This window comes from Chaetodon auriga, chromosome 23 (genome assembly GCF_051107435.1).
Source record: "Chaetodon auriga isolate fChaAug3 chromosome 23, fChaAug3.hap1, whole genome shotgun sequence".
Taxonomy (NCBI): Eukaryota; Metazoa; Chordata; class Actinopteri; order Chaetodontiformes; family Chaetodontidae; genus Chaetodon; species Chaetodon auriga.
This window is the reverse complement of record NC_135096.1, coordinates 13,565,180-13,582,006: the sequence shown is the minus strand read 5'-3', so window position 1 is coordinate 13,582,006 and position 16,827 is coordinate 13,565,180. Positions and strand designations below refer to the sequence as shown.

Sequence of the window (16,827 nt, the reverse complement as noted above, 5' to 3'; positions counted from 1 at the left end):
GGCAGTCCTCAGTATGTGAGACTGGGGGACTGCAGGTCTGACACCGTGGTTTGCAGCACAGGAGCACCGCAGGGGACCGTGCTCTCTCCAGTCCTGTTCACCCTGCACACATCGGACTTCCAATACAACTCAGAGTCCTGCCACTTGCAAAAGTTGGCAGACAACACTGCTATTGTGGGCTGCATCAGGAGTCGACAGGAGGAGGAGTACAGGACACTGATCCAGGACTTTGTCACATTGTGCGACTCCAACCAACTGCACCTCAACACCACCAAGACCAGGGAGATGGTGGTGGACTTCAGGAGGCCCAGGCCTCATCCGGACCCTGTGACCATCAAAGGGGACTGTGTGGAGTTTGTACAGACCTACAAATACCTGGGAGTGCAGCTGAATGATAAAATGGACTGGGCTGCCAACACAGATGCTCTGTGCAGGAGAGGACAGAGCCAACTGTACTTCCTCAGAAGGCTGGCGTCTTTCAACATCTGCAAAAAGATGCTGCAGATGTTCTACCAGACTGTGGTAGCAAGTGCCCTCTTCTATGCAGCAGAGTGCTGGAGTGGCAGCATCAAAAAGAGGGACGCTAGACATCTGGACAAACTGGTGAGGAAGGCAGGCTCCGTTGTGGGCACAGAGCTGGACAGCCTGACATCTGTGGCAGAGCGACGCGCGCTGCACATCGTCCTCTCCAGGCAGAGGAGCAGCTTCAGTGACAGGCTGCTGTCACTGTTCTGCTCCACTGACAGACTGAGGAGGTCGTTCCTCCCCACACCATGTGGCTGTTTTACTCCACTTGGGGGGAAACGTTAAACATGCACCTTAACTTGCATTCTGCTGCACTGGACATTTTTACTTTTAACTTTTAATTCTTTGCTTGCTGTGCTTTTAGATTACTTGTGTGTGTGAAATTTTGTCAAATGTGCAGTACAAGAATGCCAAAAGTACACACACACACACACACACACACACACACACACACATATATACACACATTTGACAAAATTGCTTATATATTATTATGATTATATCTATTGCAATTATTATTATTATTATTATTATTATTATTATTATTATTATTATTATTATTATTAACTTGCCTGCCTACATAGATAAATTTTATTTTTTTTAATTTATTATTATTTTTTAAAATCTACAATGTCCAATGCTGTATGATGAGTCCGGTTCCTTGTAGCATTATGATCCATTCCAGTAGGTCTTGTAGTTAGAACGCAGTGCATTGTGGGACGTGGGCTGATGGCGAAGTCAAGATGGCTGTGAACGTCAGGCAGAGGAGGGAGCCTGCAGTAGGAAGACCGTGAATGAAGTTTTGCATAGGAAATCCTTCGTCGCTGCTTGTTTACACTTAGAGTATCGTGCTGTTTAAGTTGTAATCAATCTGTGGTGGACTTGATATATTCACAAACAGCAATAGAATAACAAACAACCGAGGATAAAGTCTCGTATGAATTCCGACGAGAAAGAGGACTGTGAGTGTGCCCCACCACAGGCCGAGACTAGCCCCGCAGGAGGACCATATAGGTGGGGACGCCAGGAGGAAAGAGTCGGGGATGCTAGGAGAAGCACCGAAAGTGATAGCTAGCTAGCTGTTGTTGAGAGCTGCGCGGATGCTATTGTTCTGTTGTTTTTATCAACATGTTTTTGCAAACTGTGTTGCAAGCAGTGGCTGCTTTTGAAAGTGAAAATTGTTACTACTTTGGAAACGCCACTGCATGAATAATAACGTTAGTTGAAATAAGGCCAGTTGACTAGCTAGTATTTGCTATATTAGCTCGCTAAGTCAGCGTCAGGATGTCCAGGTCCCTGACATTTCTCCGTGCTTGGCTAGACCAAGTGCCCCTCTAAGATTTGACACTAGGGTTTTGTTTAATGCATATTTTGACAAGCAGTAACAGCGCAACTTTATGTTTGTTAATTATAGCTACACATTTAACAGAATACACTGACTGTGACCCTAAGTACTGTAAGGCTAACTTGGTTGCTGCTAGCTACCTGACACCGACTCTTATGCCGCTTTTTAGCTAGCACATTTTTCATATCGTCCCTAAGACATACGCAATTCATAAATGAAAATATTCTCTAATATTGCCCCAGAATCCCAAATGCAACACCAGAGAGCCAACAGTGTTTGTTGTACCGTTAATTATTATGTTTATGCAGCACATCGTGACCTCTGCTGCAGTTCTTATCGTTATTGCTTGTTGTTCAAATAGAGAATACGAGGAGCCTGAAATCGAAAACCCAGAAGCAAGCCGAATGTAAGTAAAACTCACTTTATACAAGCACATAGGTGTGTCTGTGAGCATGTATTGAAGACTGCCCTTCTGCACCAGTCGCTCAGACCACTCTTGCTTTTGTCTGCTCTCACTGTTTAATTTCTTTTATAGCCATGTTTATTGTGCTTGTTAATTGCCATGTTATGATGATCAACTTTGCCACTAAGAAAGTGACATTAGCACGCTGAAAATGTTCTTCAAAGTTGACCCTGTTGTAGTGCTACACTGGGCTTTGTATGTTTTTGACACTTGAAGATCACTTGAATTACAGTTCGTTTGCGTAGAAACAAATGGTCTTCAGCAGCAGTGAAGACAACTGATAGTTTGGATAAAAGCTCTGGAGCTTTAATTAAGCATGGAGTTAAACTTTTGAACAGTAAACTACGATTCACAAGGTTTGACATTCATGCAAATTTAGAGAGCGAGCCATAGCAATGTTTTTAATAAATCCATGCTGCCTGATAAAACTCAAAAATCACTTGTAGTATCTGCCTCAAAAATTCAGTATTGGTTACGTGTTATTGTAATTGTCAGTGACAATGGCAAGATCTTTAAAACTCATACTTTCTAAAAGCTCCAGACTTGGCACTTGATAATAAGGAAGTGCTTTAAAGGAGAAGTATAGATGCTTCATGACATGTTCGAGATTCAAACCCATTAAACCCAAGATTTAATGGATGTTGCTATATATTGCGCTGTTTTTAACACTCACATGCCCAACACTGCAGTCTTACAACTATCTTGAGTTATCGGATGAAATTGGCACTCACCTGAGTTGTAAAGATGGGAATCATTCTCATCTCTACCATTTATCTCAAATTGCACTTAATGATAAAAAAAAAGTTGGATTCACGCAGTAATTAAAGTGTAACTTGTTGTGACTTACCTCCTCTGATCACAGGAAGCGAGCAGCTGCCAAACATCTAATAGAGCGCTATTACCACCAGTTAACAGAGGGCTGTGGGAATGAGTCGTGCTCCAACTCATGGTGTGCCTCATCAGTCGGCTTCAACCGCATGGATAACAACGCAGCGGCGGTCAAAGCCCTGGAGCTCTACAAGGTCAATGCTAAGCTATGTGACCCCCACCCCTCGAAGAAAGGCACTGCCTCAGCCTACCTGGAGAGCAGTGCTCACAACAACTCAGCCTGCAGCAACAGGAAGATGAACCATAAAGATGTCCACTCTGTAAGGGACAATTTCAAAGGTGAGTTGATGCCAGACATTCAGGATTTACACACTGCTGATGAAAGAAATAGAGCACCTTTACATTCATGCAGTTTATTATTGTGAGTTTAATCTGTAAGTTTAAACAATTTTGTTTTGCTTTTATTTTTAACCATGTTGATTCTTTTTGTAGATGTAAATTACCTGACAGAGGAAAAAGTGTATGAGATCTTGGACATCTGTGGAGAGAAGGAAGATTACTCACCTCTGATCAGGGTAATAGGTCGGGTGTTCTCCAGTGCTGAGGGCCTGGTGCAGAGCTTCCGGAGGGCTAAACCTCACACGAAGGAGGAGCTCAAGTCTCTTCAAGGTAAGGATGAGGACAAAGATGAGGATGAGAAGGAGGCAGCCGCCTGCTCTGCTACAGCTATGGAGGAGGACTCCCCCGCAGCCTCTTCATCATCAAGGCTCGGAGAGAGCTCCTCAGGGGAAAATGATGTCCTAAAACTGGCCCCGGATGAGGTGTCGGTGGACATCGAAGCTGTGCGGCGGGTCTATGAGCGCCTGCTGTCTAACGAGAAGATAGAAGCTGCCTTCCTGAATGCACTGGTCTACCTCTCACCCAACGTAGAGTGTGACCTGACGTACCACAATGTGTATTCACGAGACCCAAACTATCTGAACCTGTTTGTTATAGTGATGGAAAACAGTAACCTCCACAGCCCAGAGTACCTGGAGATCGCCCTCCCACAGTTCTGCAAGGCCATGAGCAAACTCCCACTGGCAGCTCAGGCCAAACTGGCACGCTTGTGGTCGCATTACAGTGCTGAGCAGATCCGGCGCATGGTGGAGACCTTCCAGCAGCTCATTACGTACAAGGTGATCAGTAACGAGTTCAATAGCCGCAACCTGGTCAATGATGATGACGCTGTGGTGGCGGCCACCAAGTGCTTGAAGATCGTCTACTATGCAAATGTGCTGGGTGGCGACCTCGACATGGAGCACAATGAGGAAGAGGACGAGGAGCCCATCCCAGAGTCCAGTGAGCTCACCCTGCAGGAGCTGCTGGGTGAGGAACGGCGGAACAAGAAGGGCCCTCGGGTGGACCCACTGGAGACGGAGTTGGGGATTCGAACCAACGATTGCCGGCGGCCGCTCATTCCCTTTGAGGAGTTTGTCAATGAACCTCTGAATGAGGTGCTGGAGATGGACAAGGACTATACTTTCTTTAAGGTTGAAACTGAAAACAAGTTCTCCTTTATGACCTGCCCCTTCATCCTGAACGCTGTCACTAAGAACCTGGGTTTGTACTATGACAACCGTATCCGCATGTACAGTGAGCGGCGAATTACTGTGCTCTACAGCTTGGTGCAGGGTCAGCAGCTCAACCCCTACCTGAGGCTCAAAGTGCGTCGAGACCACATCATTGATGATGCTCTAGTCAGAGTAAGTGTGTGTGCGCCAGTTCCAAACTGTACACACAATTTAATGCCTCTTTTTAATGCATTTGGTTTCGTTTTGGACACATTGCACCGGTCTATTTCTCTTGTGTTTCTGTAGCTGGAAATGATAGCAATGGAGAATCCTGCAGACTTGAAGAAGCAGCTGTATGTGGAGTTTGAAGGAGAGCAAGGTGTTGATGAAGGAGGTGTTTCCAAAGAGTTCTTTCAACTGGTGGTGGAGGAGATCTTCAACCCAGATATTGGTAAGAAAACACACAACCACCAGGATTTATGTTGATGACCCATATCTCATCATTTTAATTTATTAAACAGCTTAATTGCTTGGATATGGTGCAGCAAGGATATGGCTTTTAAACAGATTCTATGTGGGATTGCGAGGCTGGTGTAATCAAACGATCTAAAGCCCTTAGAAAATAATGAACAGAAAGCGGATTACACCTCAGATGTCTTGTACAATTATTCCATTGCACTGTAAAACTGCATGCACAACTAGACTACTCAAACTTCTACTCAACATGTAATGGAAATTAAAAATGGACGGTTAGGATAATAAAGTGCACCTTTAACATGTAGTTGTATCTTTAGTTAATTGATACAGCAATTCATACAATTATTTATATAGTTTAAAACATACAGTTATAATGGTTAAATATTTCAAATCTGCAATCATTTATTTGTGGCATTAGGAGTTACAGTGACTAACTCAGACCACAAGGCAGCAGTAATGAAGTTGTATGAGCGTCTGCAACAAAGTTGCTGCGGGCAGTTGAAAAGGAAACGTGCAGGGATGATGTGAGATGCGACCACTTCTGAGACCTGCTGTCCATGTTGTCAGTTAAGGAAAAGAATCTCGTGGAATTAGAAAGGGGAATTGAAGAAGAGTTACCGATGGACAAGCTGGAAGTGGACATTGTAAAAACTGTGGATTATCAGGACATTAACCTCTGGAAGGCCCATGCAACAAGGATAATTGAAAGAGAGGAATCATCAGCGCACAAATGGAACTCGCCCTGGCTGAGCTATGTGAGTACACATTCAAGCAAACTGACCGACAGGCCCTCAGTAAAGTTCTCCAGTACAACTGAAAAGAGTACATATCTTAAGTCATATCTTGTGGGTTCAGCAAATAACAGAGTGATTATGATGCCTCTGTAGACATGCTTAAGGAGAGATTTGGACCTAGTTGTGAGTGCACACATCGTGAAATTGCTTAACTTGAATCCAGTTAAAAAACATTCAGACATTATTGACTTAATACAGCTCTATGATGTGTATGAAGTCCAGATTAGAGGCTTGGAGTGCCTAGAAGTACTTTCAGGTGCATATGGGGGATTGCTGTGCCCCATATTACTCAAGATGATCCCAGACGACCTTGCTCTCGCTGATGCACGGAAAACAGATTCAGGGCACAAGTTAAAGGTTCCAGAGACCATTACTTTGCTTCAGCAGGAAGTCGAAAGCAGAGAGCGTAATCAAGGACTCCAAATCTGCTTACCAGTAACACTGTAAACCAGATTCAGGGAGTGGAAGATTCAGAAAGCCAAACCCTTCCATCAGCTGCAACACTCCACACAAGCAGGTCAAACTCCTTCCAGTCTTTGATAGCACAAGTCATAAATCAGAACTGTGTACAGACAATGCAGTCAGCTTGTGAAAGGAAAGATTGAAGAAAATGGGGAGGTGTTTTGTATTTCAAGGACAACGACATGTGGCCAAATTCTGTAGAACAAAGGGTGTCTTGCAGCATGTGTGGGCTGTGCGCTCCCACAATGTGGAATAAGGTGATCAAGCTGAACCCTCAAATTATGTCAAAAGACAACTGCTGCTGTCATCTCTTCTGTGGCTCCCCGCATGGTAAAGACAAATACAGAAAAGCATAATACAGTTCTTCTACAAACAAGATGAGCAGAAGGAACAAAGGGTTGGTGGAAGATGCATCATCTGGTGGATGGAGGAAATTGGTGGACCTGTGTCCTGTGGGAACAGGTCAAGGCATTGGGATTGCTAGTTGTGAAAAAATAAACTTTGAAGCTGTGACAACCCAGTTATAAAGTGATTCCTGGAACATTTCTACAACAAAGATCAAAATCTTGAGTGAAGGTTCCTAGACAACAAATCCAGAATCAGAAAAGTGAGGAATGGGCATTGAGGCCAAACAAAGCTTTGACTGCAAAGATTCACCAAAACTCCCGGAGAGTCTTAGAATTGCCTGGAAAAGATTTCAAGGTCTTAAAAGAAAATTTGAAGCTGACGTGAGATACTGCTGTTCAAGAGATACACCGATGTGATGGAGGACTGTCTCCAAAAAGGAATATATGAAGATGTCCCAGACACCAGAAACATAAAGGAACTGAGACCAGCAATGTCAACTTGCCTCACCATGCTGTAATTAGGGATGACAAGGCAACAATCAAGTTGAGAGTTGTTTTTGGTGCTTCTTCACATTAGCATGGCTAGCCATCTCTCGATGACCATCTGCTCACTGGGTCAAATCTAAACCCAGACCTTGTAACCATCTTAATGAGATTCAGACTGTGCCCAATTGCATTCATGACCACCATCACAAAGGCTTTCCAACAACCATCTATTCCTGACAAGGACAGAGACACCTTGAGGTTCCTGCAGCTCACAGGACCCCCTGATGCTGTGGGCACACATTGAGAATGACTTGTGTGGTGTGCCATCAGGTCCTTTCCTGCTTGCACCTACACCCAGGAACCACTTGAAAAAATAACATACACGTCATCCACAGGCCGTAAGACTCCCTGTATGTTGATGGCTTTGCTGTCAACTCCAGAGACATTGAAGATGCTTATGGACTAACCACAAGTGCAAGGGAAATCTTGCTGGCATGAAGCTCTGTGAGTGGACCACAAATTCTGCTGAATTGAAAGCCAAGTGGCTGCAAGGGGATTTTGACTTCACCCTGGAACCTGAAGCATGAGGCTGTGTGTTAAAGGTGCTCTGTCTAGTATGAAGACCAGAGAGTGACAGCTTTGTCTTCAACCTCAAACATCTGGTCATTTTCAGAGAAAATGAGAATACAGAGAGGAGTGTCCTGTGGTCATCAGCTAGAATATTTTACCCCAGGGGATTTCTCTAATGCCATCAGTTTGGGTGAAATGTCTCTTTTCAAGATATGTAGCAAATGGACTTCAGCTGGGATGAGAAGCTGCCAGAGGACTTCACTCAAAGGGGGCAGCAATGATGTATGGAGTTGCTTCAGCTCCATCAGATAGTCATTCACAGGTAGTATGGAACTGGCAAATTGCAAATTGACAAGGCCAAGTTCTTCATGTGTTCAGTGATGCAAGTGAGTAAGCCCATGGTACAGTAGGGCATCTCTGTGACCAGACTGGTCATATCCAAGTCAAGAGTAGCACCCATTAAGAAACTCACTCTGCCATATCTTGAACAGGGTCAGACCAAGACCCACGCTTGACTGTTCTTCTTGTTCCAGACCTCGCCCTTCTGACACCAGATGTACTGCTAAGCCATGGGTCCAAACAGTTTATGTTTGGTTTCATCCCTCCATAAAACAGACTTCCAGAACTCAGTAGGCCCCTATCCTATTCAACTTTTTTGGTCAAGAAAGAAGTATGTCAAGGTTTACGGACATGAAGTCTTTCATTGTTTAGTGTTTCTCTTATATTCATGTATATATATAAATATATATTTATTTAAGTCTGCTTGGTATCTAACTCCCAGTCAGGTCTGCTGCTAAACAAAGAACCTCACTACAGTAGTTTCAGGTTTACCAAACCGCTTGATCCATCTTCCCCAGTGCAACAATAATTACAGGAAAAGTCACACTTGCAGGAAATTGGTGGAGATTATTAAAGTCCCTAATGGGAGAACTCATTGCTTTTGGAGTGTGTGAGTTGGCACAGTGTCGAATTGAATACTTTTGGATAGCGGCGTTTAGTGGTCCTTGAGATATCTGATCCTTTTGATTCTAACTGTGAAGTTAGCTAAATAACGACTTTTTATACAGACAAAGAGGGTGTCCCCTCTGTTAAAGAGAAGTGACCGACCTTAAAACTGGTCCACGTTGTGTCTGTGTCTTCACTGAAGTTTGTTGTAATAGGTAGGTAGCACAGCCTTGGTTGCTGCCAGCTGTGCTTTCCAACAGCTAACAACAGACTGCTAAACTCTGGCTGCTTTCAGTAGAGATAGCGAGTTTGTTGTGTTTGGGGAGATTTTTAAATTAACAGCAGCACTAAAATGCATGTAAGGGAAACAGTGGTGTACATACTGATTAACCCTGATTTCATGTCATCTTTTCCTCCTGCAGGCATGTTCACATACGACGAGCGCACCAAACTGTTTTGGTTCAACCCATCATCATTTGAAAATGAGGGACAGTACACTCTGATTGGCATCGTTCTTGGCCTGGCCATCTATAACAACTGTATCCTGGATGTCCACTTTCCTATGGTGGTGTACAGGAAGCTGATGGGCAAGAAAGGAACTTTCAGGGACTTGGCTGATGCCAACCCGGTAAGAAGTACCTCACCAAATGTTCTGATTGCGCTTTAGTTCAATAGTTATGCAATGGAGCACAACCAGATTGTGGTTCTGGAAGTTTTTATGTTTGAACAGCTGTGTTTGTCATCTCTGACGACGACAATAAAGTTGAATCTAATCCAATCTAATGTTTGTCACTTGATGAACAATCCTAAATGGTCTGACTGTGCTGTACTGTGTTGGAAAGGTTCTGTACCAGAGTCTGAAGGAGCTGCTGGAGTATGAGGGCAGCGTGGAGGAAGACATGATGATTACTTTCCAGATTTCCCAGACAGACCTGTTTGGGAACCCACTCATGTATGATTTAAGGGAAAACGGGGACAAGATTCCAGTCACAAATGAAAACAGAAAGGTGAGCCAACAGAAAGCATGAAGCACTTTCATTTGTATTAAATCTTACTCTCGAGGTCTTACCATAAGACTATAGTTCATAGCTTTCGTCAGTCTTATTTATGCCATGATGTTCCAACTACTGTCGCCATACTAACTGTTATTAGCTGGTCAGCAAAACATCTGAAAATGGTGTAAGACGGGGGGCTTCTCAGCAATTAGCAAATACGTTAGTATTCATCTCTCTGACATGGGAAATGTTAAAGTACTCATCAGTCCCTGTTGATGTGTGTTTGCGCAGGAGTTTGTGGCACAGTATGCAGAGTACATGCTGAACAAAAGTGTGGAGAAGCAGTTCAAAGCATTCAGGAGAGGCTTCCACATGGTCACCAACGAGTCGCCGCTCAAATACCTGTTCAGACCAGAGGAAATTGAGCTCCTGATCTGTGGAAGCAGAGTGAGATTTGTTACCACCCGTTTGAATACGTTAGTAAGTCATTTAAGTTTGCTTAAATGCTTCATTCACGTCCATGATTTGTCTTTGTCACATACTGCAGAACCTGGACTTCCTAGCACTTGAAGAAACAACAGAGTATGATGGAGGCTACAACAGAGATTCTCGAATCATCAAGTAAGAGCGTGTGTGTGTGTGTGTGTTTGTGTCTAACCCTGACCCAGAAACAGCTGTTCTGTTGCTCTTGCCGAAGCCACCAGACTTCATTCACATTGTAAAACACTTTATTCAAAGGCGCCAAAAAAATAAAACCTCAGACATCAGAGAAGCAGCGGGGAAACAACGTGTAGAGCCATCACAGTTGAATGACTGGATTTTCTGAACAATTTGAATGTTAATTGGACTACAGTTAAGAAAACACTAGTGCTGTTCAAGGTAAAATTTGAACATGCTGTTAAGTAAAAGTGTATAGCACATGACCACCTGTCATTCTTAATGTTTTTTTTTGACGAGATTGGATCCTTTGCATTTTTGAAATCTTAACACTGCACACATCCTGACTGCCCGGAGTGTTTGTTCGCATCATTAGGGAGTTTTGGGAGACGTTGCACTCATTCGGTGAGGAGCAGAAGCGCCTCTTTCTGCAGTTCACCACCGGCACTGACAGAGCACCTGTAGGTGGGCTGGGCAAGCTGAAGATGATCATTGCCAAGAATGGCCCTGACACAGACAGGTGAGCTTTTTCTATACATAACGCTGCCCCTTGGCTCCGCCTGTAATGTTAATGCTCAGCTTATGTAAAGTGTACCGTACCTGGAGGCCTAGTTTATAGTCATTTTCTTCATTGATTTATATGGCTTTCTGTTTCTTAAAGGCATTGATTTAAATTTTGAATTCACTGCTTTATGGTTCATTTGATTGCATTTTGTTGAAATTAACGGAACCATTTTCCAAATCTGCTTGCTACGCTGTGATATAGGAAACTGTTTGATAGCAATGAGCAAGCTATGAAAACAGATCTGCTCTCCTGTTTTCTTGGAACCTGTGTGGCAGCATTCCGCCGTGCGGAAGCTGTGTTTGTATTTGGTTTTGATTTTAATCCCCAACTCTTGAAATCAGTCTGAATCTGAGTAGCCTAAGCATAGAGAAAAGACTAGAAAAATATGTGAAGTAAAGATTAAAGGACAGCTTTGTATGGATATTGCCAAAGCAGCTTGAATGTGTTGGAGCAAGATTCATCTAGATTAAGCAAGATGATGCAAATCTGTCTACAAAGAGTGTATTCTCAGGTTCTCAAACATAACAAAGTGGTTAACAGGGGTCCTGCTGTACAGTATTATACGTACATTATTTACAGTACTGCGTCACGTATCACCAAACAAAGCATTGCTAGGTGTGTGGTACTAAAAAGTTTCGAATTTCTTTATGAATTTGATTTGAATAAGCTCTACCGGTATCAGAAAAGACCAGTTCTCCCCTCCCCAATTGGTTTCTGTGGCATGCTGTGACATGGTAACCACCAAAGCAAGATTTATGCAGGTGTATGTCAATAATAGATTGACAGAAAATTAAGATGCAGCTATTTTGATAATCCATGAATTGTTTTTTGGCCATTTGTTGAACAAATTTCCAGCTTCTCAAACATGAACGCTTGCTTGTTTACTTACTCTTTTATAGGCATTTGTGCAATCAGATAGTTGGAGTCATGTGACTTCTTTTTAGGGTTGTAAGTTTTTAAATGTTTCCGCTTCATTGAATTCATACAATTAACACATTGAGAGATCAAATGTCGCCTTATGGCACAAATCTTTGTCCATGCACATTTGTTAAAGGCTTTCTGTTTGATGCTGATAATTGTGTCGACAGTCAATCAGAGGAAAACCGACTGTGTGTTGTTTTGTGTTGACAGGTTACCGACGTCTCACACTTGCTTTAATGTGCTGCTGCTGCCCGAGTACAGCAGCAAGGAGAAGCTGAGGGAGAGACTGCTGAAAGCCATCACCTATGCCAAAGGGTTTGGCATGCTCTGAGCCCCTGCCCCAAACACACAGCAAACGGACTCCTTCTCAGAAAGCCCATCAAACCCCGCCCCGCCCTTCCTTTATCAGACACAATCTAAAAGGTGACAAAAGACAGAGCAGAGTATGTTTTGATGAAGAGCAAGTCAATAACGAAAGAGGAGAAATGGTTCCAGTAGAGCACTCTATTAATTCTTCTACTGTGCCTGCATCATCCCACATCAGTCAGTGTAAGCACAGAGACCTCCCACCCCAACATCCACATTATGTGAATGTGTTGCAGCCTCCCCATCTTTTCTTTTTATGTACAGAGAGGATCATTTTCCTTATTATTTATTTGAAGGTTAAAATGGCTTATTTTTCATGCCTGCCTGTTGTGATAGCTCCCCTACTTGGGGAACGGAAGGGGGTTGATATTAAACTATGTAAATTTGGGACAATACATTAACAAGTCAATATAAATCCCATTTATTGAATACAAATGTGCTGAAGTAGCCCTGAACTCTCGTTCACAGACTGTTGACAGAGGAAATCTAGTCTTAGAGTAGTCTTTACTACAAAATATTGTGTTCCCCACTGGAGATAGAGCTCTTGCTGACCATTCCACACACAGTCATCGGTTATTGTTTCTACCAAGTTCATTGCTGATCAAGGTAAGCCTTTGGAAAGTTGCTGTCATTTTGTCCAAAATGGCACATTATGAAATAGCTGTTTTTGTTTTTGAGCCTTTTTTCGCTTTGGGGGGGAGGGGACACGGGGCACCACAGGTTAGACTAAAATGTTGTCAGAGCTGTGTAAGTGCACTTAGACATTTTCAGAATGTTTGTTTTTTGGCCACAGGTTGCCATGATTGTTTGAAGCATTTTATTTCCATGTCTTCCTGTGTTGACGATTCTAAATAAAAACAGTATTTATATATCAATGCGGTTGGAATTACGATGCCGTATTGTGCATGTTTTGGAGGATGTACACATCTAGACCAGTCACTGATGATGTTCTGAGATACAGACATAGAGGTCTTCTTGTGCCAACCTATACAGCAAGTTGTTAGGTGAAGCCACAGTAAGCACTTTGTGTTGTATATTTACGGCTTAGTCTTCTATGAATAGACAGCTCACGCTGCAAAGTCTCTGTTCAGTTCAACCCCAGGTTATGTGGAACCTCCACATGTAGTCAAGAAGGCAGTGTGTGCTAAAGAAAGTGTCCACAGACCTTTTCATTATTACTGTAGATCTTTTGTCTATTGGACCTAAGTCTCCGGCTGTGGTTATGCCTGTCATTTCAATGCAGCATGTATCCTCTGACAACAGAAATGACCTGACACGTCTAAATGGTTTAGTTCACAATGCCAGCCACCAGCTGGCACTGTGATCGGACGCTGGGCAAGTAAGGACAGAAGCCTAAGCACAATCTGAACAAACTGAGTGTTACATCAAAGCTGCAACCCAGGATCAGTCAATCCTGAAGCCACAGTCTTAGAGAAGCCCCGCATTGGTCTTTCATTTGCTCTCAGACCTACAGTGGATGTGTTAATCTGTAGTTTGATCTGATCGCTCCCTGATATGTGTGGGGAAAACAACATTTAAAAGGACCACACGATGAGGAATGTGTTGACCATTTTATCTGCCATCAAGTGAGAGGATGAATTTACTGTCATCTTAGTTGCATCCAGTTCAAAGACAGGAGGCAGGCAGAAACAATTAACCCAAGTCTGTAAAAGAAAAAAGTCCACCTTTCTAAATTCCCTTAGCAGTCATAATATGTCTTTTGTTTAACATATGTACAAAGTTTAGGCTAACTGGGTCCTGCTTCAAGTCTTTGTTCTGAGCTAAGCTAATCATGTCCTGGACCTGCTGTGTACCCGTAACATCACATTGATACTGTCTTTTTCTGAATCTGGGGGAGGCTACTGTGTGGACACAGTGTGATCAGATTTCTATTTGGATCTGTCACGTTCGTTGAGAGTGAAAGCGGGTGTAACCACTGTCTATGGAAAAGTCTAATGAACAGTGTTCAGCAACATGAATTGGAATATGAGCTGTGAAATCATCTCCCCACAGAGCAGGCAGATTTCTTTTGATAGCTCTGTTTTTATTTAGTGGAATAGGCTGTAATCATAAAGGACTTGCATTATGTTCTTGCACACAAACTCAATGTTTTTTGTTTTTTTTTGTTGCTTTGGACCTGAACCGGGATCTTGTTTTGTAGTTTTGGCCATGATTCTTTTCATACTCTGCAGTTTTGTACTGCATTAGGGGAAGCAGCACAAGTCATCACGCACATCGACAGGTTTTAAATCCATTTTACAGTTTAGCCAAATTATTTCAACCACTTATTTGAAAGTGAAAACAAAATGGACACACCTCTACACATTAGAACCAACCCTTTTGCAAACCATGTGCACAGTAGAGATTTGAATTCTTTCTAGCGTTCCATTCCTTTCATTGGGTTGCAGCCATTGCAGTACAATATGAAAATCAATTGGCAGACTCTTGAAACAGAGTTTTGTAAACCACCAGAGTGTACAGCAAGTCTGCATTTCTTTATGTCCAAGTTTAGATTTAGATCTCACGTAGTGTAGACTTTTCAAGCCAAGCTTAACTTAAGCTTCACTACCAGACAAAGGTGTTCCAGCACCGACAAAAATGACTTGATGTACATTGCAATGGATTATACATCTCAAGGACACTTCAAGAGTGTGTATAGATTTTCATACCAGGCAGAAATGTATGGAAGCCAATGGCTAAAACACACCCCACATATCAATCACCTTTTGTTTTTCTTCCATATAAGTGGTTGCACTACCTGCAGATAAAAACTTGTTTGACGACTTGTGGTTACCCATACTATGAACACTGCTGTAAATCTGTCCCAACAGTTTCCACCCATCTTTAGATTTTGTATTAAATGGCATACCTTGTGTGTCTGATTAGGTCTGATTACTGCATATTATTTCAACTATCCCATAGTCCTAATCAGTCAATGGACCTGGCCCAGGACACCAAGTGGTCATACAATGGGGACCATGGTAACCCCTCTCTATGTTCAGAGGCGGTCTTTGGTGTCAAATGTGAGTGCCCTGTCTCTGACCAAAATCACATCCAGCATCCACTGGGAAGCGGTCAAAGATCATCAACTGGGCATCAGTGGACAATGAGAGAAAGATCAAGAAGGACTCTCACATCTGACACCAGAGGCCATATTTGAGCAGAGACAGATGTATATGATTCTGTCCCTATATCCAACTATCTGTTATCATGTGACCAAAGTTATTTTGTTTCGTCACATGATGACAAATGAGCAAACTCCATCCACTGATGGAATGTGTTTGGAGGCTCATGAAAACTAGTAAATGAACCCTTAAGAGTTAGGATTTGTTGTCAAGATCCAGATTTTTAACAAAAGGTTTTCCTGAGCGGGACTGTTAGGCAGAATGTAGCTTTGTTGAAAGTAACATTGTTGGGGATTAGTGATATAGCAAATAAGGTTAATTGCATTGATACATTCAAAGTTAAAAGGTGTCTGGGACTACAACAGTCTGCTGACTGACTGTCACTGACAAGTTGTTCAGAGCAGATGGGTGTTCTGGATGTTGTCACGGGCACTTCAGTGGTTGTGGTTGTTGTAGGAGGCTAAATCTGTGACTTCTCACTCAGACACTGGTGTGTATAACCATGAGGTTCCTAGTGATGTGTCTGCAAGAGGACTATCTAATTTTATTTTTTGAAATGCTGCTCAGCCTGTGAGTGTGACGGCACCCACAAAATACCACTAAACCACAGTGCTCAAACCACACCATCAGTACACAACAGCCCTGAGCCATTCTTTCTGTTCCATTGCTCTTACTTTCTCATCTTCATTGTGTCAGCCACACCTGGGCAAAATGATGTTGTAGAATACCCTTCACTGCTTGTTCTAGCCTTGTTTGGAGTCCCTTTGAACAGTACAATGAGTGCCTGAAATGTGGACTAACACTAGACTGTGTTTGAGAGTCCCTACAACATACAGTGTGTTGTGCAATTAATAACTTGGCAGGTATTGTTATACTGCAAAAAACCTCAATCACATGGAACTCTGTACAGGTTAAAACAAAGGCCAAGGAGTAATTACAACTGTTATTGAGTCCAGGTCTGGTTTCAGTCATTTGACATTACTCTTGTACCTCTGTTTTGTAATGCTGAAGATGCTGCTCACTTGGACATGTGAAAGGTCTCTAGAACCTAGTTAAGGTAAAAGGTGAAAGATCAACCTGATCTTGGAAAGGGAAGCGGTTTTCATCAATTGGTTTGATTCCACAGTTACATTCTAAAAGATACAAACTGATGAAAGGCTAAAAGTATTCAGTGTTGTGAAAACATGCTAAATAAAGATGACTGCTTTTTTTCAACTTGTATTGCCTTATAATCCTGATTTGAGTCCACAGGGACTTTGGTGTCAGTGACAGTGAATCTCACCCATGTTCAGTTGTTCATAGTTGATCCAAGTTGGTGTTGCCTTGGCCAGGATTGTCGACACAGAATTACCCTCTATTCTTTAGGCTGATTACATTCAAATGTCTACATCAAGAACATTAAA

At 42.7% G+C, this 16,827-nt stretch overlaps 1 protein-coding gene across 1 annotated transcript; it reads left to right on the top strand.

The window, feature by feature from the left end:
* The first annotated feature begins 1,231 nt into the window (after positions 1–1,231).
* On the top strand, positions 1,232–16,639 carry LOC143315798 (ubiquitin-protein ligase E3A). Its single transcript, XM_076723227.1, has 11 exons — positions 1,232–1,539; positions 2,232–2,276; positions 3,196–3,500; positions 3,654–4,906; positions 5,021–5,165; positions 9,218–9,423; positions 9,638–9,802; positions 10,082–10,237; positions 10,338–10,411; positions 10,824–10,967; positions 12,144–16,639. Exons 1-11 carry the CDS (start codon positions 1,463–1,465, stop codon positions 12,262–12,264), a joined length of 2,691 nt encoding a protein of 896 aa, XP_076579342.1. The 5' UTR covers positions 1,232–1,462; the 3' UTR covers positions 12,265–16,639.
* Positions 16,640–16,827: the final 188 nt, after the last annotated feature.

Bases quoted from the DNA above. Each gene is read 5' to 3' on its own strand.
- LOC143315798 (XM_076723227.1), top strand. From the start codon at position 1,463: ATGAATTCCGACGAGAAAGAGGACTGTGAGTGTGCCCCACCACAGGCC. The intron at 3,501-3,653 runs GTGAGTTGATGC...TTCTTTTTGTAG, and splicing joins TGTAAGGGACAATTTCAAAG to ATGTAAATTACCTGACAGAG. The intron at 4,907-5,020 runs GTAAGTGTGTGT...GTGTTTCTGTAG, and splicing joins TTGATGATGCTCTAGTCAGA to CTGGAAATGATAGCAATGGA.